Raw genomic sequence first — 25280 nt, forward strand, 5'->3', positions numbered from 1 at the left:
CAAATACCCCATACTTTTTAATCTAGTGGCATTTTTTAAACTCTATACTTTATTTTGATACACCCTGTAGAGCAATGAAATATACATAATCATGCATAACTCGCAAACGCAAAAAACATAATCAACTGAAATTTGGGAATAAACTTTTTCATGGATATCTATTTAAAATGCCTTAAAAGAGGATACAAGACCGAGAAAATCAGTAGACAGAGAACAGCAAGTGTATTTTACAAAGAAATGTATTTCGATAGAATTTTATTTTATTTACCACTTCAATATGTGATGCATGAGGATATTATATAATATATGAAGAGCTTGTTTCCAAACCATGTTAAGTCCACAAACACATGTTTCTGATTTACCTGTGCGATATTGCAATTGGTTGTGATGCTATGGGTATAGTAATTTCAGTTGGATGTACCATTACAAAGCAAACATTGGATGGATGCACAGTAACAATACAGTGTGAGGCCTTTGGTTCCCAAATGAGAACAATAGTCTGCATATGGTTATGCAGCATTGTTGTGGTAAATAATGGCTTATTGATGGTAAAACTCATTGTTGCCAAGTAATTTTGATTGTATCACACAAGTAAATGAGAAACATGTTGTTGTGGACTTAACATGGTTTGGAAAAAACTCCTCATATGCTGAAAATATGCGTTAAACGGTTACATTATAAGTAGTTTTTGTTTTGTCAAAATTCCTTGAAGAGATCAAAACATCATTTGATCTCTAATGCCAATTACCCAATACTTACAACAAAAAATCTTCACTTGGGAGTGGTCAAAACTAATATTGAAAACACTGTAACTGATATAAAAAGGTACTTAGCCAAGTTAGCTGCAGTATGATACTAAATATGTCTAAAAACAAATAGGAAGGATCGATAAATTAAGGACTGACTGAAATTTGGTATGATTTGAAAAGTTGCCAATTTGAACAGATCATGCAGTGCATAGCCTAAACATGTTCCAGTCACCTGATATGAGAGGTGGTCAGGTGTGTGTGTGTGTTTACTGTTAGCTATTGGTAACAACCAGCACTGATTAGCGTTTTCAATTTAGAAAGTATTGTGTATGGTTGATACCCAATATAACTCATTCTTTTACAGTAAATGATGTCAGATCACTTTTTGAATCTAAGCAAATTTCATTGAAATATTAATTTTTCGATTATTCTTCTTTCTTGCTTTACAGGTAACAAAATTGTTCACATCAATTTTAATGAATTATGCCTACAGGCTCTGCTATGACCTCTCAAACAAGCAGGGTGTCTCTTATTTATGTTTACATTGCAGCTTATTATTGTTTTGCTTTCCAAACAATGTCAAAGACTTCTGCCTTTCTTATTTTTAAGGTGTATTTTCACAAAATACTATGTTTTGAGAAAAGTTAAAACTGGAAAAAATCAAATTAGGGATTAAATCCAAAACAACATTACTACTTGTCTCAGATGGTGATTCTTAATATACATACTCTCCGATGGTATAGGACTGAACATTGTCTTTAGTGGAGTGCCTCAGTGATTATCTTAAAACCTCTTTCACTCCTTTGAGAGCAAATTTCACTCTTGATAGTTACATTAATTCCATTTTCACACCTTCCATTTCACCCCATTTTAATAATCACTGTAGGTAGTCTTTTAGAGAGTTTGAAATGAAGAAAATATGCCATGAATGTTTTTTAACTATGCACTACTGGTATTTATCCCAAACATTAGTATGTTACAGTGAAATTGAAATAAGATTTTTTTCAAAATTTTGATATCCAAAATTGACTTCTTCACTGTAATTGTCCTATCATCTCAGTGTAGCGTATACCAGTCAATGTTTTGGAGATTCATCAATGGCATTCTACCAATTCATCAGTTTCTTCACATCAAAATGAGTATGTGTGTAATAACATGCTCTGTAAAAATCCTTGGGTTGATTCACAAAGCTTACGAATCTGACAACGGCAGGCATCATTCAATTTAATATAATTCTACAGTTGGTTTATGTACAGGTAACAGGATAAGTTCATGCTATTAAACCTATGAGTGTCAGTGTTTTGCCTGTACAAAACGTAGTCCACAGTATCTCCGCATGCATGGGCTCCAGGTTGATCCTGTTTGAAAGAAATAAAATGAAAAGGAATGATTAGAAAATCAAGCGCCAAATATTAAATTGCAACCTATACCATTTTTCACCTTGATGTGGCACTGATGTCAATGCATTGAGGTAGCTGTTTTGCTGCCGCATCTATGCAGCGTCTTCAATAAGAGTGTGTGTGTATGTACGCCGGGGTACTCAAGTTTGGTTTTGGTAGGGACGTGCGCTGAGATTTTGGAAGTAGACCCATAAATATACCAATTTTTCAAGAAATTTGGACCCATTGATATACCAGTCCAAAAGTCAAAATTTTCGGCCGAATTTAACAAAAATTGTCTTAGATTTTAAAAATTTTGGGAAAATTTTGAAAATTTTTGGCTAGATTAAGGAAAAATTGGGCTGTTTTCCGAAAAAAATTGAGAAAATTTTAAAAAAATGACCAATTCATATACCAAAATAGGCTTTGAAAAAGGGGTCATTGATACACCAGAAGGCTGAAAATGCTACCCATGTTTGCGGCACGTCCCCGTATGGTCATTTGTACTGAGTACCCCCCCCCGGGTATGTACGCCAGCGTTTTGAGCGAATGCTAACGATTTGAGGCTGCACCCGATGAAATGCTCACTGACATCACTGCCACATCAGGGTGAAAAATGGTATACATGTAGATAGCTGTAACTTGCTCTACAGACATTACAGGGGTAGAATTTCGAATTAATTATGAATCAATTCGTTTGTAGATTCCTGTAAAATCCCTACCTCGCGACTCCATATGGATTTGTGTGAAACTATCTGTCCCATTATATTATTTGCTACCCAAACACCACACAGCACTTGAGCTGAAATACTTAAGTATATGGCCATAACATGGATTATTGATTGCAAGCCTCCCAAGTAAAGATTGGGTCTGCTTTTGTGTCTCCCGATGTAATATGAACAAAGGAGGAACAATAGATAATTCCTCATTGTTTCTTGCACTTGAAATTGAGACAGGTTGACTACAAGCAGATTGGCCGTGAGATATTTACGAGAGAATAAAATCATTACATGTTCAATTCGCCGGCAGATCTGCCATGAGCTGTTGTGGCGTGTGATGGTGAGCTGAACGACATGTAAATTGTCAGTGCGCGCTGGTTCGAATCCGAACAGTTCAGATTTTTCTCTCCTTTATTATAATGCCAGTTTGTCTGAGCTCCATTTCTTTATATTTCTCAGGCATGTATCCTCTGGATCCTCGCATTTAATATTTAATGTCACATTTTGACTGATGTCCTGCTAGGCCACAGCAGATAGGCCGCCCTCTCTAAATAAATACTCACTAGATTGATATAGACTTTTGGATGTCCTAAGGGTCCTCCTCCGCCATCACAGTAAGTGTTACGCCCATGGATTTCTGTGGGTGGCTCTTCATCCACTAAATCTATTGCAAATTTTTGATTCACCTGGAAAGGAAAGGAAATCAATAACACACTCAGTTTAAAGCTGGTTTAAGGCTTCCGTGTTTGAAAAAAATAAATAAATAATTGCATTTATGGCGAATATCACCATGACGACACCACATTTTTTAATTCAAATTCTTCATCAATTCTTTCACAATAATCAATATGAAGTCCACGTTTGAGGATGCACACAGTCGAACAGTCCCACTGTACATGTGTGTCTTATTCTTCTGTTATTTGCCCCAAAAGGGAGGGAATATTCTTAGCCCTTTGGGGAAGAATTTGGAGTTTTGAAAAGAAGAAAAAACTGCTATGAGTCCACCATCTACATGTACAGGAGGAATAAGGCTGACTTGTAAGCTTTAGCCTAGAAGTGCTTTACAGTCCCAAATGTCTTCCCTTTGAACCATTAGCCTTTCTCTTGATGTAATGGTTCAGTGTCCTGACTGCACCATGTACATGTAGGGAAGAATTTGAGGTTTGTAGGGAAGGCAGAATAAAACTAACTACCGCATACCGCAGTCATTTTATAAGTAGATCAAACTTATGTAAATTATGTACTAATATTTTCCCTTTTGGGTGCACTTCTGTCAACAGTGTGGGATTCAGGATGGGGAAGAATCTGATGAAGGATGTTGCCACAACGTGGTAGTGTGAGGGAATAATTAAAATTTTCTAGAAGAAAGAAGTTGACTGGCACAGGAACACATACCTCTTTTTCTCTGTCCACATATCTTAGTTGTCTGTAGTCACCATTATCAAAAACCTGTACAATAAAAAATATACTGGTATTAATTTTTCACTCACAATTTGTGCTAAATTAGTGTAAAATTAAAAATTTGCCGGTAAACACAAATTTTCACCATATTTTGGGATCTAGTGTAAAATTGGAAGTCTTGCCAGACCCCCAAAAGTAATTTTACAAAGACTACACTGGGGTCGTATCATAATCATGTTCAGTTGCATATCGGAGTCGGTTGGCCAAATTGTGTTACCGCAACATTATTGGCGTAAATGCTTCACGCACAATAATTGTTGCAGTAACACAGGAAAAGTAAAATCATTGGAAATTCCTTTCAGGCTTGGTTCATCACATGCATCACATCATGGAGGGTGATTGTGTTGTCGATCTACAAAATTACCCAGATGTTGATTCTGTGCATGCATGCGCATTTCTAAAATTGCCCAAACTGCAAAAGGGCTTAATATTCATGCGTCAGGACCTACATGTAGGTCACAATTTGAGAAGAGATGATATACATGTACCACCACGGCTATTTGCGGAAGTAAAAAGCCACGCCTTTTGATAGGAAGATGATTAATATCCTGCATGTTATTATGCCTCATCAGTTTTCTTACCATAACTTAACATGATAAATTGAAATATTTACGAGAATCCATTTAGATTCTTGCAATTTTGTTGACAAGAATCTTTGTGAAAACAATGGATTCTCGCCGAATTTCTGACCCTGGAATTTAATTTTAAGTTTGTCAGTATATAAACAGTAAATCAAGTACCGGTAAGTTTGTTCCACTCTGCAGACTTAGAAACGATTGTTTGATTCCACTGCCTATTTGCGATCAAAATTTACACAACACCTATGACAGAAATCATCAACAAAAATCGAATCAAGGACTTGTTTTCACTCGACCGTGAGTCGCATTATTAACCGGAAGTGATGTGGCATGGACCGACAGATTAAGGCAAAATATAATTCTCGACCATGAGAGGATGTAGGGGAGATTGGGGTTAGTTGGAACGCGGGGTAAGTTGAAACATTGTATTTTTTTCTGACACAAAAAATTAATTTGGTAAAATACTGGCACCTAGTAATAGGTATTAGTAAGGGTCATCCACCAAATTAGCAACAGCACTGATGCCCCACCAGTGTTGGCTTGGGAAAGGAATATCTGTTTTTTGACTTACTGACTAATTTTTATACCCCTCAGAAAAGATGCGTAGCATGTATGTATATGTTTATACTGATATGGTTAGTGTTTCTTGAAAGTAATCGGTTTGCGTTAAAAAGACGATTTTGTGAAAAATGTTTCAACTAACCCCAATCTTCTCAGGCTTCTGCGTACCATTCATGACTATTGCGTCAGCGTACTTTTCATATATGGCCAACATCTCTGGTGGAATCAAGCGGATCGGTGACTAACATGACTAAAGACTTTCAGATTTTCCTACTTTAAGAACTACATCACATTCTTGAAATTTTTAGTAATTGGCCTAAATATATGATCAAGAATTAGATATTTTTGCCTATTTTTATTCTTTCGGTCCGTGCCACGTCACTTCCGGTTGATGATGCAACTCAAATTTGAGTGAAAACAAGTCCAACCTTGCCACCCTTGGTTCGATTTTTTGTTGATGATTTCTGTCATTGGTGTTGTTGTGGATGTGCCTGTCAATACCCGTCATACCCGATGACCCCCTTTTTTAGTTGCGGCCACCCAATGACCCCTTTTTTTGGTTGATAAGCCCCTACTTCGCGATGCCGGTAGGCACATACCCCGTCACTTCTAAAGTGCCCCCCCCTCCCCCGGATGCCGGTACAGCGTTCAGACCTGGCAACATTGCGCGAAGTTTCTTTTGTGTACGCTCGCGCTATTTGCGCTATTTTAGTTTGCTCACACGGTACCCGACTTAGCATCGATCCCCATGGGCAACATGCCAAGTTTCCACGGTATGCAGAATCATACCGCGGAAACATGCCATGTTGCCTCAGGGGATCAACGCTAAGTCAGGTACCGCGTGAGCAAACTCAACATCAACAATAGCGAGCATACACAAAAGTAACTTCGCGCGCGCGTAATAAGCGATGTCGCCAGGTCTGTACGCTGTACCGGCGTCAGCTGAATTCGAGTACGCTTAGAGGCACAGGCATGGAAAATTCCAATCTGTGTATTAATAATCTAAAGCTAAGCCCAGAATAGTCAAATTCACTAAATTGCAAACCCCACGAATTTTGCACTGAATAATGATAAAGGCATCATCAACCACCAGAATTACACACTAAAAAGTATTTTCAAAATCAACTCACCTGCCCAGTGTGTGTCACTGTTTCTCTCGATGCATATGACCTTACTCCAACACACACTGGTCTAGAATATGAAGAAAATTTGAACAAATTTGGGCATACGGAGAGCCTTCCGATTACCCTGAGAGTCGCCATTTTTTTTACCCTCGAACTCGCGTAATATTAATCAGTAAAATATAAAAAGATTTTCTTTTAATTTCAGCTGTAAAAAGCGATACATTTTCGTCTAAAAATATCACAAGTACAGTTCAGTATATTTTTATCTAGTTATAAAAGCTAAAAAGCTACATTTTTATTTATACTTTGGGTCTTTTCCTTCCTTATCATACCAAGATACATGACGAGGATAGGCGTGACCTAATGTGAGTGTGACCTGGCGAATCTTAGGCCAAGAGTGGCCGAGAATCTGCAGGATTTCAACCCTTTTTTAAGGTAAATTTATCATCATTTAGATATAGAAGTGAATCACATCTATATTTAGAATATAATTTGCGTTTCCATGGCTGATGCTGCATGAAACAAGTGTTCTTTTAGTACATTTAGATACATTCAAACGTTGTTGTAGTACGACTGTCGAATTTGGAAACCGTGCCTTTTTTTTTGCAGTGAATTTCAAGGGGGCGCAACACTAAATAAGCGTCCCATAGGATAACGTGTGATTTCGGCCTACTTCGAGCGCCATTCCTGGCGTACCTGCAATACTTGGTAAAATAAAATTGGTATCAAATTAAAGCTCTGTTTCTGTAGATTCCAAAACTTTTGTCGGCATATTATAATTTATATATCGATGAACGTTGACTTTTTTCGCTATTTCGCTGGGAAAAAAATATGGCCTAAAAATATACTAAATTCACCACTCACATTTCAAAATCGGAAGTTGTCTTCATCCGCCACAGAGAATTGTTAATTGCTTTTGAGATTAAATGTCCGGTTTTTTCTGCATCTTATCATTGAAGACACTTGTCGAATTCATATGAGCTGATTTTGAGTGATTTAAAGTGAATATGTCGGTAGATATGGTCGCTACAATCTCATATTCACTATGGACTATATTAGCCGAATTTCGTTCTTACATAAAATTCGTAGTGATTTAGTGTTGCGCCCCTTATAAGGATTTAAAAGTTTTCAAAATCCACATTTGTCACTTGTTATTTAAACTAGAGAAAATTTGTAGCTCAACACCGAAGATTTCATGTCTCTGCGACATTTCGTTCAAGAGAAATGTTGTTTTAAAGATCAGTGCGAACGCGGAAAATCGCATATTTCGACTTTTCCCCAATATGCTAGAGTTTGTACAAAACTCACTAAACTATGGTGACAGACAACAATTTAAGCACGTCTTTGAACCAAGTTTTCTTTTCTAGATTATCTGTCTTGCCATTTTGTTTTGAAAAGAACTTGTTAATGAGTGTGAAGTATAACACCCCCTCCCCCTGTATCAGTAGTAACAATTATGATCTTTTTGCATAGGCCTACTGAATATGCAGCAAAGCGGCTTCATGCAGATTAACAATGTCTATTAACTTTAAAACCTGTTTTTGAGCCTTTTTGAAGATTTTTGGGTACAATTTCTAGACTTTGAAGGCGCCTGCTCGGCCAATAAAGCGTTTTTCCCAATAATAATTCATCAGGGTGACTTTTTGTAATACTTGTTTATCATCATGATTCAAATAGAACACATTTCATGAAACGCATTTCTTATTTTTCCGCACCACTAAATGAGCGTCCCATAGGATCACGTGGGATTTCAGCCTACTTCGAACGCCATTCCTGACGTCCCTGCAATACTTGGCAAAATAAATTTGGTATCAAATTAAAGCTCTGTTTCTGTAGATTCCAAAACTTTTGTCGGCATATATCGATGACCGTTGACTTTATGGCCTAAAAATATACTATATTCACCACTCACATTTCAAAATCGGAAGTTGTCTTCATCCGCCACAGAGAATTGCTTTTGAGATTAAATGTCCGGTTTTTTCTGCATCTTATCATTGAAGACACTTGTCGAAATATGAGCTGATTTTGAGTGATTTAAAGTGAATATGTCGCTAGATATGGTCGCTACAATCTCATATTCACTATGGACTATATTAGCCGAATTTCGTTCTTACATAAAATGCGTAGTGATTTAGTGTTGCGCCCCCTCAAGGCAGGGGGGTATCAACAAATATGGCACAAATCATGAATGCTGGGCTGAATCTAGTTATCCACGTCCAACTTTCCAATAGGCCGGCAAGGAGTAGAGACCTACCGTTTGAAACGTGTTCATTTGGCACATAGGGCTATGATATAAGGCCAAGTAAATAAAATAACATGTATATCGTCCGGACTTTTTCAAAAATCGGTGAGGGAGGTCCTTATTATTTGTTATTATGTTATTTTTTCTGCCTCCGCAGGAGGTAGTTTGCTTTGAAATTGACACCTAAAATGCCGCACATTGCGCGGCATGTAGGCCGATTGTACAAATTTATATTCTGACAAGTACCGTACTCTAATTTCCGCCCAATATTGAGAGCCCAATATATATCCCCCACCTCTCTGCGCCATACATAAATTCGCCTATCGCCATTTCCGAATGTTCAAAAAGGTAATCACGCTTCCTCAGCATGTGCAATAAATTAGCATTAAAATTAATCTTATTCTATAGGGATTCTAGAAACACCTAGCACGTGGCGCCAATGGCGTGGGTCTATCAAGTTAATGAATTATGCATTAGAATATTTTCAAACTCGTATGTTGTATAATTGAAGACCGAATTAAAAAAGACTAGCTTGCGTATGCCGTCCTGTCAACCAGACCAAAAATGCCATACTGCGCAGGTCAGCAACCAATCACGGCGCGCCTTTGTCATGACGTCAGACGCAAACTAGTCTTTTTTTAATTCGGTCTTTAATTATAGGTAGTAGCCTCAGTGCTCATCAGCAGCTTTATCGTAGAAGACAAGTTCGAAAACCGTTATGCTGTGGCAATGGGAATACACATCAAACAAGGTTTAATTTCATGATTACATGAAACCTGATTATCAATGCAAAAACTTTGGCTGGAGAAGTTGAAGCTGACGTTCATGGCGACACTTTGGATGTGATAATTTGACATCATGGATTGTTTTGTGCAAAATTGGAGGTATTTTTGTGCAGCGGCGAGTCAGCAGACCGACTGGCATGCATGCCACAATAATGATCATGATGCATTTGAACTGCAATGTATGGTATGATCGCCTAGCCGCGCCTATGGCGGCTTCATTGCTGTTCAAATACATGTAAAGTATTGCAATTTTATTGCGTTGATATAATTCGGAATAATTCGTTTTAAAGTATTTGCTTCCCCAATTCCCATGCGTGGTTGGTCATGTTGGTGGTATGTATGTCAGTTTTTTACATTCTACTGAGTAGGCTACTGTTGCAATATTTTTGCATGCATACCCATGACCGTTTCAAGACTTTGACTGAGAATTTTGCTTTTTGTTTGTTAAGATAAAAATAAAAATAAAATGCAAGAATCATCTTTCCCCACACAATAGGGGCTTACTTCTTACAAACAAGGTGTTGATATTGGCTCTTTCGATGCAAGACAAAGCACAAATGAAGGAAACAGAACAAAACAATAATGTTTTTGATTTTTTATTCAATTACACATACAAAAGAGTAATATGGCCTATGAAAAGACCCCCCTAAATATAATAATATTAATATTATTTTAGTCCTGAATACAAAATATAATAAACAAGCATAAAAAAATCTGATACGAAAATTTGTTACTCTGAAGCGTTACAATCGTAATTTTCAGTCAAAAATCCACGAGAAATGACTCTTGATACCACTTAGGCCTATATTTAAAAAACAGAAACGGCTGCCTGCATCTGGAACTCTTCATATCTGAAAGTTTGAAGGTCTTATTTCATACATCAGAATTATCTGCAAGATTGCAAGATGGCTTTAGGTGACCGTGGCCCTATTGGCTAATGCACAAATTTAGATTTTCTTTCTATTTAAATAATATGTTAAAGCTTATAATGCCCTTTAGATTACATTCTGTTCTTGAGATATGGCCTGTCAAAGTGGCGCGAAACCAAAACAAAAAATTGGCAACAACTTTCTTTTTATTTTCTATATTTTTGACAAGTCCAGTTGCCAGATGATTTTCTAATTACATGCATGAATTAATATGCAAAGTAAAGATTTCAGATACAATTAAAAGAGCTATGGTACTGAGGCATGGTACATGGGTAGAACACACACTTTACTACAAAATTACGGTTGCATTTTGGCAAATTTCAATTTGCATAATTAATTAGGGCCACTTATTAGAAAAGCTGATTAGGGCCCTAATTAATTATGCAAATGGAAATTTGCATGAAAAAAGGCATCCATGGGTTTTATATCTTATTTTGTAGCCGATCTGAACATTTTACTTTGTATAATTCTTGCATATATAATTAGAAAATAAGGCCTACCTGACAACATTGCATAACAAAAATAAAAGAAATTTGTTGCCAACTTCTTGGTTTCGCGCCATTTTGACAGGCCATATTTTGGTAACCGAATATCCGATTAAAATAAAATTTTCAGTCTTGTAATCAGGAGAGAATGGACTCACATATTTCAATCAGACAAAAATCTATATCCAATAGCGTTACCTTAAAGCTAGCATTATAAGTGTCTCCTTAACTAATAACAAAAGGTGCCCACTGGTATCTTGGAGGCATTGTCTTTTTTAAAGACATTTCTTGTTTACCATTTATTTCTGTGTAAAATTGCAATTGTAAAGTGTTCTTCAACACATCATAAAATCGGGGAGGCCCCCTAATATTTTTGTTATTTCCCCAAAGCCCTACCCCTAACTTGAAGAAAGTGTCTGCAATATGTTTATAAATGATAATTAAGAACTTCTAAACATGTCTTTTCATTACAACAATTTTAGAAAGAAAGTAAGGAAGCAAATAGGAAAAATAACAAAAATATTTGAAAATCTCCAAACATCGGTGAGGGAGGGGACGATATACATGTTTTTTATTTTACTTGGCCTAAGTGATTTTAAACAAAATCTGAGAGGGTGACCAGCCAACCTTTTGTGAAAACTAGGTGATTTGAGATGGACTGACCCATATGTATTTGGGGTCTAGTATTAATCCAAAAATCTGTGTTTTCATGACACATGGACCTTCCCGTTTCTTTAAAATAAACTTTAAAAGTGTGAAAATAGCTCCCTAGTCGCCACCGCAATCACCAATTTATTAATTAATTAATCCTAATTAAAATTGAAACAATATGAACCAATTTTATTGCTATGGAAAGAGTACCATATACATGTAGATTACTCTTTAAAATGACACCAAATTTATTATTGTATGACAAGTATGGAAAATATGACATCATAAACATGTTAAAGTGGAAAAATGTTACTCCACCGCCAAATTAGGTATCCCAACTCATGGTGCAGGACCTTTTATTAGAGACCCAACACAATTGGTTTGTTTAACCATTGAAGTGCTTTCATCTTCTGTTTACTGGTTCGTTCAAGCATCCCCCGGTCCCCGCACTCCGTGCATCCGCGGGTATTCATGAATCATGCTTGTCGGTGAACTTTAAAAACACCCCCTTTTGCATCTCATTTCGCGAAGTTTTTAGGGGAAAACACCCCTTTTTTAACGATTTCGTGAATTAGTTGCCCTTTGACAATACCCCTATTTTCGCTAAAACGCGAACCAGTGGCGGGCGCAAAGGGGGGGGGGGCAGGTGGCCATGGCCCCCACTTTTGTTGGTCATTCGGGGGAAAAATGTTAAAAACGTCAAAATTTGCTCCTAATCAGACTCCATTCGGGGGAACTGAACAACCTGCCCCCCCCCCCCTCTTTCAATGTGCTGCGCTCGCCACTGACGCGAACAATATTTCTAATTATAGGCCTACCCTTTTCTGGCAGAAACGCGTATGCTGCTCGATGAAAATACCCTTTTATTTCAATTTCGCGAACACGTGGTTTGAAAAAAGACCCCTTTTTTGTGTGTGTCGCGAAGCGCGTTTCTTCATCTGAAAACACCCCTTATTTCGCGAAATTTTCGACGAGCATGAATACCCACGGATGCACGGAGTGCGTGGAGCGGAAGCATCCACCCCTCCTTTTTTTTTTTTTCATTGCTGGCCTTAAAGAGGTGTGGTCCGAATTTTATGTTCTGTTTTCTGTTTTACATTGAGGCTCACCATTCAGGAGGTATGACATTCTTTTCAGTGGCGTACCGTGGCCGCCCTAACCCCGGGGGGCTGAAGAAAATTCAATTTTGCCGCCCTTCCTCAACAGCCCGAAAAGGTTGACCCAATTTTTTTCTCGGTCGTTTGAAAAAGTGAAGAGCAAAAAAAAAAAAAAAAAAGGGTTTCAGGCGCTAGCACATTTTGATGTACATTTGTGTAGTACCATTTTCTCAAAAAATGTTATGCTTTATCAAATTTTTCCACCCTTTTTTATTTACTAATTGCCGCCCCCTTCGTTTTTGCCACCCATGTTTTTGCCGCTATTACGAGTGGTACTTGACTCAAGGCCAAAATCACCTTTTCCCCGAACTCGCACGAATGCACAACACAAATACACTGTTTGATTAAGCTAACACAATCTAAGTCTTTAATTGAAAGCATGTTATGATTGGTACAATGACAACAAATGCACATACACAATAATCAAATATAATTACTCTTTATCTATTTAAAGGTCCGTAACCCGATCGACAGCATCATCCCCGATTTTTTCATTGTTGATGAGGTTTTGGTATCACATAATAGATACTATTTTTCTCATTACTATCCTGAAATTTGGCGCTCCAAGTCGATGTATTTCCGGAGAAATCATGAAACACAGCGGCTTTTACAGGCTACCAGTTTGTAAACAATGGTAAATACTTTGGATTTCTGGGCCGGGAATTATGAACGAAATAGCTCGAAATATCAGTCTCCTCAACAGCTACTTTGGTTTCGCGTCATACACATTCTGTGAAAGAAGCGAACCACACTAACTGCTGAGGAGCGCGTCTAAACGGTGTGCCGTATTTAATTATAAAATTTCCACGATAGAGGCAGCGGGCCGATTAGCTCAGTCGGTTAGCGCGCGCTCCATGTTTCTACCCGAGAGGTACCCGGTTCAAAATCCGGTATCGGAATGTTTTTTTTTTCCTCTCCATTTTTAACCCAAACTTTTTTATATTCATTTGAAATGTACATATTGCAAGGGGAAATATATTTTGTTTCATTTTTTTCTGAAACGGTACGAAAAAAACAAATATTTTTCGTTCAATACGGGCCGGGCATTGATTGTACAGCATGTCATACGAACGGAAATGGTTGTTGTTGCTTGCCTACCCAGAATGCAATTCACGTATACCAAGGTATTGGATTGCAAATTTGGCTATTTATTCACATTTACGCTGAAAATGCTCTCGTTTTTTCACAAAGCAGCATAAAGGGGGCGATATTTGATATTATTATGTAATTTTAAAGACAATCCATATCCAAAACCAATAGGGTTACCCCCCTTTAATACTTAGCCAGCATTCTTGGTGATCATAAAGTTCTTGCAATGTTATGGACGACTGATGTAATATATCCTTATTCACTTGTCCTGCGAAAATCAGCAAAGTCCATTGTACACTTGCATTTATAAATCCTTGCGTATAAAATCCTCATACGAAAATGGTGCTACTTTCTCCCAAGTACTAAACTCCTTGCGTCGTTCTCCAAACACGTTTATAACTCCTTGCGCAGTTCACCAGATACTAAACTCCCTTGCGCAGTTCTCCAAATCTCTTTACTCCTTGCGCTGCTTTCTTTAAACTTGGTGCTATTTCCACCTTTCACACAATATCTTCAGGAAGCAGGACTGCGATGCAGTTGTCCCCACTTATTTTGACAGTTGCGTTGAATCAAAACACCAGACTTCAGCAAGTCGACAGAAGAATATATATATATATATTCCTTTCTTGGAAGAAGTACGTTTTTTTGACGTATTCTAGATCTTCTCCGACAACACTGGCAAATTGTAGTACTTTGACTACATAAAATATTTCTGGTTTGCAATTTCCTTTCTTTGAAGGAATTGAACTGTAAGCATATTAGCTAGCTAGCCCAGATCAACACTATCAACTGTGGCAATAATTGTGTTTACATTTTCTTATATATCAAGCAATGGGAAATCCCAAGTATTAATAGCCAAATGTGATCTTGGGAATTCCCAAGCCTTAACCATAACATTAAACCTTTCTCATTACATCACTTTCTGAGGGGAAATCCCATTACATCACTTCCTGAGGGGAATCCCATATATGATGTCATCTTCACTTTACAATCTCAAGGGGGTTTCCAAATATTCCAAATTAGATATGATTCAACTTGTTTTGCTCAATTTGAGAGGGGAATTCCCCCAAAATGTCATTACTCATGTAACTTTGTAAACAAAGATAAATCATCAAATTAAATTACTGAGGGCATATTCCGCCGCCCTTCATTTTGGCCGCCCCTGCTTTTACTCCCCAGTGGCTGGTGCCCCCAAAGCCCCCCACAAAAAATACGCGCATGCTTTTGTGTGCGAGTTCTCCTTGGAAAATGAACATAACCACCAAAGGGCAGCTTCATTGGATCTTTAACATCTATAACTAGGCATAATAAATCTGTTGTGCATTTTTATGACATTCCTTTTGTGTCTGTGAGTTTTGTAACTTGATTTATCTTATGCCACTTTGCACTTTGTTCTGCAGAGTCTCTTTAAGCATTCTCCATATTTGAGCATCCTACATGGCTTTTTGAAGTTTATTTTTTTGGGGCCCATCATTACCATAAAGCTTTTGTTTTGTTGCACAAAATACAGTAAGCCCACAAATTGGTACTACATGTATAAGGTGATTACAACTTACAAGTATATCTTGTCTCTCAATTTGAGATTAATGCCATGTTATATTTTGCAGTGGCAGTTTTGAATCATGTGCACTAACCTACATGTAATCCAGTGGGGCATATACACACCGGGGTACACACACCAGGCCGTTGCAACTCGTATACCAGCGCAATGCAAAAAGGTGGCGACACCGTCTGCTTCCCCCGTGTATTACCCGCCAGCGCCATTGAAAAGTCACGGCCGCTGCCATTAATATTGAATATTGCTACAATTCATTTGTTTATGTTTCTTATATTCTTTCTTTTATAACTGTGACCATTTATACATGTACTTTAAATATTAACTGTCATTACTGTATCCGTTTGTTTGGTAAATTTTCATGAAATATTGATAAATTGAAGAATTTGTCATTAAACCCTGGCGCCGCCATTTTAGAAAAGTGAAGAAAAATGCTGCTGCCACCACGATAGTACTAAAAGCTACCTAAAAAATATGCGTAGTGCTGTGGAGACTTACGTTAACATGGCGTCACGAATATGCTAATTAAAGAAAAATGCTGCTGCCATCTACGTCCACATGTTGCAAGCGTGACGATCGCTGACCTCACATCGATGATCGGAGTTGCAATTCCATCGCACTACGTGCTCTATTCTTTATTCCATGCACACACGTACAAGGGCAATTGTTAGCGGGATTAGGTTTGCGGGCGTGATTTAAAACTACCATTGATACTGCAAAAAATATGGTGTTTCTCTCAACTTGAGACATGTAGGATGGCAATATTTTCTGGTTCTGGTTTACAAGCACTGGCACACCAGCAGCCTTCCTGACTTGGTTGGGCTCACCATGGGAAACCTGTTTATACACGCTCATGGCTGTGTTTAAGGACTTCTGTCACGAGAAAATACACATAATAATTCAAGCCTGCTGTAATTTTAATGAGTATGTATATTATACATACATTCTACATGTATCAGATAACTGTAATAATTGGTGTTGTGCACCATGTAGTGTATGTTACTTTATTTGTATTTGTGAGCTGAATCTAATATAGTATTTTGGGATTTGTGCCACATACTTGTACAACAAACATACATGTAAATGAAGTATGATTTGATACAATGAAATTATAAAATTATTATAAGAATTTTAGGGTGTCCAAATTGAAAACAGGGCGTCCAAATGACACCTGGACACCCCTCTGGCTAATGCCTTGTTGAGAGGCGCAAACTAATCTTTGAATATTTATCCATTTTCTCCAGGTACAATATCAACTCTACCCTTTAAATTTGAGAGAACACATTTGATTGAGCATTCTAGCAACACTTACAACAGGATGGCTAGTGTTTTAAAATGCACCTGGAATGTAGCAAGAGGACTGTTAGCTCGTAACTCATTGCAGTGCCACAAGTGCTCCTTTCATCGCCAGCAATCACTTAGTTACCTGTCGGGGATTGGCAGAGGATTAATCGGTACAATTTCACCAAAGACAGTATCCAAACTAGTCATGCCTGCTGTGCAGAAACCATGTGTGATGCAATATAGCAATATTAGTACAGGTGTGATTGGAGGTTTGCCACATTTAAACCGGATCCTACTTAAGGCACCTGCCAGTCCGTTATTAATACAGACTTGTGGAATGAAACTAAAAGGCAAGATCCATAGAAGATGCAAGCATTGTAGGATTGTCAAAAGGAAGGACAATATGTATGTGATTTGCGATGAACATTCAAGACATAAGCAGAAACTGATGAAGAGGAAGGGTTGGTATCTTCCTGGTGTTTGGGTTAATAAGTGGTATTAGAAGTAAGTTAACTAAAAATTCTGTTTCCTAGCTTGTTGTGTTTCAAGCCCAGCAAACACTAAATGTTTTTTAAAACATGTAATAAACAGGTTGTGTTGGTTCAGGTTATGAAAAAAGGTCATGAAAACGTTTTGTCTGCAAAAACACAAAAACATTTTGTAAAATGTCAAAATGTTGCGAAATATGTTTTTGCAAACATTTGTGCAAAATATTGCCAAATGTTCTGTCAATATTTGAATGACATGGTAGAATACATGGATTTGGCAGTAAGTTTTCAAAAAATATTTTTGAATGTTATGAAACATTTTATACCCAAGCTTGATAATATAACCCAGCATTGACACGTTTTCAGTCCTTTTCTAAACTTTTGCGAACAATGAGAAATGTTGTGTGTTTGCTTAAAGGTAATTAAGGTTGAATGCTTTATAATAGGCATAGGCTAAACAGCCTGAAAAAAAGGGGTGCTGTTTCAGAAAGCTTAGGGGAGGGACTTATTTTAAGCGGCTCATCCTCCTGAGCATTTTGAAAAAATGCTCAGGAGGATATAGCTGCTTCAAATAAGACCCTCCCCTAATCTATCTGACACATCAAGGTTTTATAGCCAATCACTATTCATAATGCATTGTATCTGCTTCATCAAATGTAGCACCAGACCAGGCCTCGAATTTTAATATTGGGGGGGGGGCACCTATTTTCAAGGCCACTGGGCAATTAAAGAAGGGCACTAAGGCCAACAAGTGATGAAGAATGCCTTGGAAGGTGACAAAGATCTGGGACACTAAAGCCAAAACTGAAAAAGGGCAGGCAATTGCCTTGGTGGCCTCCCTGATATTTGAGCCCTGCACCAGACTATAGATATTCACCCCATATTTTGTGAACAATAGTGTTGGCCGATCCAACCCAAGATCGGATCTGCCGATCTCCGATCTGAAAATTAGCAGATCGGGCCGATCCGATCCCGATTCAGATTCCTTAAATGTTATTCTACAACCAGTACAAGTTCATTCAAGTCGGGCCCCAGTAATGTTAACGGTCAAAGCTTAATTCCCCAAACCTGTAACTATGTAATATGATGACCGTTTTAGAGTTTTTCATGTCAATATCAACCCAAATAAAATACCATTTTACACCCCAAGTCCCAGCGTTACTCACTCAGTGCCTCCGATTGTCGGAAGTTTAATCATTAATCCATTTCTCTTGATTGTTTTATTCTTCTTTCTTCTCCATGAATCAACTTTGATTTGCGTGTGTATAAGTTAGGCGAATCACTGCTTGCGAATTGATTCGATGACCCTGCAGCTAAATCAGCTCCATCGATATTATAATAATTTATGCATATGACGTATTGGGGAATACCATGAATTCCCATCCTGATTAGTTGTGCAGAGTTGTTTACAAAAAGAATTCATGTGTTCGGAGATTAAGAGATGAAATCGTCCGTGTGAGGAGGAATAGCGAGAATGTGCGCGATTCTAAAAATAACATGCCCTCAAATTCACCTTGGGAAACCCGACATTGAAGGGCGCAGGGACTTCACGTGTCGAGTGTTAAAGTGTTTACAAATTTTCCCAGGGACGCACTGTACAGTCGGGAGTGTTGTCACTGAGTGGATAATATTATAAAATACAGTATGAAACGACATGATTCTTGCGGTGGTAACAACGTTTTTTGGAAATATATTGGCATATAGTAGTAATGTTACATAAGAAAGTAATGGTAAGCTTAAAGAATTGTTGTGTACTTTTATTACTGTCAAATTCAGAGATCGGTAAGCTAGATCGGCAGCTGATAGCTCATCTGCCGATTCAGATTCAAGGCCGATGCAGTCCATATCGGCACCGATCTCCGATTCACAGATCGGTATTGGCCAACATTAGTGAACAAGCAAGCCGTGGCGCAGCCAGGAGGGGCAACTGTCCACCTTGAGAAACATTTTTAACATGTTTGTGCCTTTTTGTATCATATTTGTCAAATTATCCCCCTGAAACCCCCACCCCCTTTGAAAAAATCCTGGCTATGTGACTGCAAGCATGGGGGTAACTATATAATAGGAATTTCATTTGAATAAACAAAGCTGCCAACAATTTGACGAGTGAATCCAACCATGCCAACTCATTATTGGTTAGTATTTTCATTTAATGTCCAAGGGCGTGCGTTATTTGAAATATGATCATGGTCGGATCCTGAGCTTGGCCAGCTGTGTTCATTTTTGAAATTTTTACTATAATTTAGTATTTCAAAAGTAAGTTGAATTCAGTTACAATCTTGTATAGTGAATTACCTGTAAATCTCTACAGATGGTACAATTTGCATCATGGGAAAACATGGCCTACAATCAGTACATGTAATTATGCCAAACTGTGTGCGACCCTTCAAATCAATTAATTTGCAGTGAAATTGTGAAACAAAAAGATGTATTTCTTGACAAATCCAAATACTGAAAATATTTTGTTGCTATACAATAATTACATTTTCATTACTTTCTGTGTTGGTTTCTTGCAATTAATTTGATGAACTATTGGCTGCAGTTCATGTACATGTAGAATGTAGCCTGTAGGTTGATTAGTTCTGTGGCCCCATTCATGAACCTGATATCTCACAATTTCTGAGTTATAGTCATGGATGTGTAGAGCAAAACTATCTATTTTTGCTTTAAAAAACAACAGCCTGGATAACTTTTTATTTATAATGGGCAGTAGAACTTCAAATTGATTTCTCTCAGTTTAGTGTCTACAGGTGAGATATCAGTTGATGTATGGGACCAATTCATAAAGAGAGCTGGATACAGCTACATTGTTTATTACAAGTACACTAAGCCAAAAAAGAAAATTTTTTTTCACAAGGTCATATCTTAAAATCCTGTCCATCAAAATTAACTAAAATTACACACAGGATTGCCTCAATACTCTACTCTAAACACATGTCAGTAACCAATCAGTTGGCCAACTGACACAACCGCAAAATGCACTGATATGGAACAACTTCCTGGACCACATTCACAGCCCTATTGGCACCCAGCAAAAGAAAACTGCGAGAATGGCATCTTGAACCACAGGTCACAGCCAACAATTTTAACATTAAGTTAAAAACATTAAAGAGAGTCAAAACAAACTTACCAGGATCATCATGTCACATGTCCAAACAGTAACGGGAAGCATGGGGATCCCCAGGATATCATCAGAAACTTGGAGAAGCAGGTGCACAGCATGCATGCAAGCGCATGTGGTGGACATATCCGTTACTAAAGGACTTCATTATTTGTTTGGACATGTGACATAATGATCCTGAGAAGTTTGTGATTTGTCTCTATCTGTTGGTAAGTTTGTGACCTGTGATTCAAGATGCCGTTCTCACATATTTCGTTTGCTGAGTGCCAATAGGGCTGTTAATGTGGTCCAGGAAGCTGTTCCATATCAGTGCATTTTGCTATTGTGTCAGTTGGACAACTGCTGGGTTACTGACATGTGTTTAGAGTAGAGTCAATTGAGGCAATCCTGTGTGTAATTTTTGTTAATTTTGATGGACAGGATTTTAAGATACGACCTTGTGAAAAATTATAAGTTTCTTTTTTGGCTTAGTGTACATGTAAGAATAATGACACTTTGAGACAACTTTTTTTTTTTATCCCAAACCCTTTATTAAATAATAAATATTGAGACAAATATTTCAAGCAATAACATAACCATTTTTATACAGGTTATAATTTATTCTTCATGATAAAAGAAACTTGAACATGAAGTCTGCCATGAAACAGATAAACTAAAATTGGAACTTCTACAATTGACATAATATCATCACCCTAATACAGTGGAAACTTGTTAACACAAACTCTGCAAAGTTTATGCATTGGCAAGCCTGATAACGCAAACTAAAGTCATCAGCCTTGGTGACTTAATTAACAAATTCCACTTTGTATTGTAAATCCATATTTCATTCAGAAAACAAAGAAAAACTTGGGTCAGTGCACATAAACATTATTTACAATTTTTAGAATTTAATGGAAAGCAATGAACTTGGATTGAGTTGTACAATTTATGGTGTTAGGGTGATGTAACAGAAAGTTTTTTCTAAGTTTGTATTTTATTAACGTTGAAAAATATTTTTAGTGTACCGATTTATTTTGCAAACAAGTTGATATTGACTACAGAAATGCTTCATTTCAACAATACTTTGTGAGAACAGTGTAGTTCTGTCCTTTTCAGCCTTACACAGAAGAGTTAAACAATTCTATATTTCAGTGACTTAAGATATATGGATGTTGAAAAGGTTTGTGTGATACTATAATTGAAATATACAATGCTTTGATGTCATTTTATAGTATCCAGCTGATAAAAGATAACGTAAACGTTAGCCTAATGGCACACCTGGGCTCCTTTGCTTCGTGTGCAAATAGAGAGCTCCATTCCAGGTTCTGTGCCCTTATTTGCTGGTGGGAATTTTTTGGAAGAGCACTTTTAGGTTGTGCCTAAAATTCTACTTATGTCAAAGGAGTCCGACCATAGCGCCATTAGGCGAACGTTTCCGGTATATAGACTACTTGGAGCTATCCATCGCTATGAGCCTTTTAATGTGTACATGTGTAAAGCCAAGGGTTATGTAAACACCTCAAAAGAAATAAGTCCCCCTCTGAACATGTTGTCATAACATCGTAAGGTTTCGTTTTGTACCAACAAATCTAACTTTGAAATAATTTATATGACTGTTTACTAAGTGCTGTGTGAAAATGAGAGATTTCCATGACTTCAGGGCTGAATGAGCCTAAATTGAAGACAAAAAGTGCCCATTCCAAAAGTCACAAAGTAGGCCTATGCTTGTTAACTGCAAGGCGTATTGGGACAAGGAATGGAACTGACCATCTTACAACTCACTGTGCTGAACTCTGCACCAAGGGATTTGCATGGCTGAATGATCAAGAATCGATACACATTACAGTAAATGTTCACTTGGTGAGGATTTTAAACTGCACTCAAACACATGGGGTTTTCCATTAGTAACAAGCCATGAATCAACTTTTGTGACAAGCATAGGCCTACTTTGTGATTTTTTAAAAGGGCAGTTTTTGCCTTCAATTTAGGCTCATTCAACCCTGAAGTCATGGAAATCTCTCATTTTCACACAGCACTTAGTAAACAGTCATAATTATTTCAAAGTTAGTTTTGTTGGTACAAAATGAAACCTTACGATGTTATGACGACATGTTCAGAGGGGGACTTATTTCTTTTGAGGTGTTTATTTCAGAAAACGTAGTGCCATTATAAAACTCGAGTCTGATCACACATTTACATAAGAAGTCTGATTGGATATTTCAAAAATGGCTTTGTAGTACATTACAATGCTCCTAGTTAACTTGACCTTTTTGTGCTCCGAACGGTTGATATATTTATTTGCTGTAATTAAAGTACAACTTAAAATATGCTTCCTCTGCCAGCCATTGAAAAGGATCTCAACTGACACCGGTAGTGGCAAACTGCACAGGATTGAATTTTTCATTCAATCAAGAAATTATAATATATTATATCTATATCTCCGAGATACTGGATCGTGCTCCAATTCACTGTAGATGTAGTGATGTAACAGGATTAATTACCATAGCAATGTGTCTACACAATTCTTGTGGCTTTTTGAATTCCCTGCTCAGTACCACACCTGTGTATGTGTTAAATTATAGATTGTCAAAGAAAGAATTTCTATAGAATTACGATGCAGATATATATGGTGCAATGCCTAACTTGCCATTCACCAACAGTGTAAACACATCGATATGAATCCTGGTACATCACTATTTTGACTGTGGGTCAAGACCAGTTGCATGATCCAATTGAAAACCCATTCTGTAACTTGATCAATTGAAACATACATGTACATGTATACATGGTGACCTGTTCTAGAGTAAATGTTAGATTTGCATCGCTGTTTTGGTACCTTCTGCTTGTGAACACAGTAAATTCTTACTGAAAAATTGTTCAAATTTGAATCGGTTTCATCACACTTGCCGTTGGTATGTGACAAACTGTATGATGCAACAAATTAGCGCAAGGTCTCAGCGTGCATGGTTGTACTCTGTTAACATCAAGCAAAGCTATGTGTGTACATTAACATAAATCACATGTGTACTGTATTAGAAAATCATGCATGGTAAATACTCGGGGAGCTAGGACCACTTTCTGTGCACCCCCCACAGGACCAAACCAAACCAACTTTTTTAGGTTCCTGAGATGACCCCAAAACATAATCAGGATGTTCCCAAAAATATAAACTGGCCCCAAAGGGGTAAAGGTCATCGAACTTTGCATAGGGTCAAAATTTTAAACTTGCTCAAATTGTGTTAAAACCATTCAATGTATTCCCCTAGTCACAAGGATTCAGAAAATGTATAGTTTGACCTATCTAGGACGTATTGTTCTTGAGTTACAACCAAAAAGGTCAAAGGTCACATTTTTGCCTCTATGGGGTCGAAAACAACAAAGTGCTCGATTTTACCAAAGAGGTGTCAAATTGTTCGTTTTGGTTAAACAAATCAAATAAGGATAGGATTGTAATATCTTGGATGCTTCGTTACCTAGGTAACACAGCAAAATAGGTCAAGTAGGCCCTACCATTGAGGCTTATTGACCTTGACCTATTTTGCTGTGTTACCTAGGTAACTAAACATCCAAGATGGTGCAATCTAGTCCTTATTTGATTTGTTTCATCAAAACGAACATTTTGACACCTCTTTGGCAAAATCGAGCACTTTGATGTTTTCGACTTATAGAGGCAAAAACATGACCTTTGACCTTTTTGGTTATAACTCAAGAATGGTAGATCCTAGATAGGTCAAACTATACATTTTCTGAATCCTTGTGACTAGGGGAATACATTGGAATGGTTTTTAACACAATTTGAGCAAGTTTAAAATTTTGACCCGATGCAAAGTTCGATGACTTTTTACCCCCCCCCCCCCTTGGGGCCAGTTTATATTTTTGGGAACATCCTGATTATGTTTTGGGGTCATCTCAGAACCTAAAAAGTTGGTTTGGTTTGGTCCTGTGGGGGGTGCACAGAAAGTGGTCCTAGCTCCCCGAGTAAAACTGCAGTATTGTATTAAGAAATGCATGGTGGTATAATAAGCTTATTATTACACAATGAGCTATCTTGGAGGGTACATCAGAACTGCCAACTACACTACCAGATTCCTGTCGACCCCAGCGGTACATACACTGCATGCAGCCCAGCGACTTTGTGGATATTCTTGGTCCGGTTCAGTATCAATCTACATGTAGGACTAGTATGTGGTTCTGATGTGTGTACCAATGAAGTAGCTGGGCAGCAGTGTACCTCAGCAATAGGAATCTGGTTGTAATACTATAGTTTTAAGTATTTTGAACTGATTGTACTCAATAATACAATGCTCCAGAATGTTATTACCGGTAATATTTTGTACATGAAAATACTGATTTTGTACAAAAAATGCTTTATTTCAGTCTTGAAGGTTGGTATAGCCTCTAGTACATATCAGACTGCACTATGTATTGCACTATGTGAGAGGGTATCGGCTAGTAAAAAAAAAAAGCTGATAGTGCTAATACGCACAGGCACAATGCCTAGATGTTGATCCACAAGCCTCAGCACACTTTACAGTGGTCCTACAATTTGATACAAATGATCATACAGATATGTGTTATACCAGAGGCATTACAGTGATGTAACACATCTCCATATGATTATTTGTATTTCAATGTTAATTTCCCTAACTTTCGTACAAAATTTGGGAAATTGTGTTTGTTCAATTGGGCAATTTTGTTTTGAAAAATGTGCCTAAATACTAGGGTGCATCAGATGCCCCTCATGTCAATGGATTCATCTGTCCCTAGTCTTAAAATGTTCCTATTGTCACAAAACTAACATGTGCCAAGTTTGAATTAATTCGGAGGTCGTCCTGGGGGCCACCGAGAGCCTAAAGTTACAATGTGTGTTCCTATGTAGTAAAGTTCGTTGACCCTGTACCATTCCAATTAGAAGCCGATCGAAGCGATTTAAAGTAGCTGCCA

General features: G+C 37.6%; 1 protein-coding gene across 1 annotated transcript; it reads right to left on the reverse strand.

The window, feature by feature from the left end:
* Positions 1-223: 223 nt before the first annotated feature.
* On the reverse strand, positions 224-6737 carry LOC140136258 (NADH dehydrogenase [ubiquinone] iron-sulfur protein 6, mitochondrial-like). Its single transcript, XM_072157983.1, is given in 5 exon segments — positions 224-2078; positions 2081-2107; positions 3411-3533; positions 4243-4296; positions 6578-6737. Coding segments are annotated over 5 exon segments (372 nt in total). The 5' UTR covers positions 6710-6737; the 3' UTR covers positions 224-2042.
* Between the last annotated feature and the right edge of the window lie 18543 nt (positions 6738-25280).

The sequence above is a fragment of the Amphiura filiformis genome, chromosome 16, assembly GCF_039555335.1.
Source record: "Amphiura filiformis chromosome 16, Afil_fr2py, whole genome shotgun sequence".
NCBI classification, from domain to species: Eukaryota; Metazoa; Echinodermata; class Ophiuroidea; order Amphilepidida; family Amphiuridae; genus Amphiura; species Amphiura filiformis.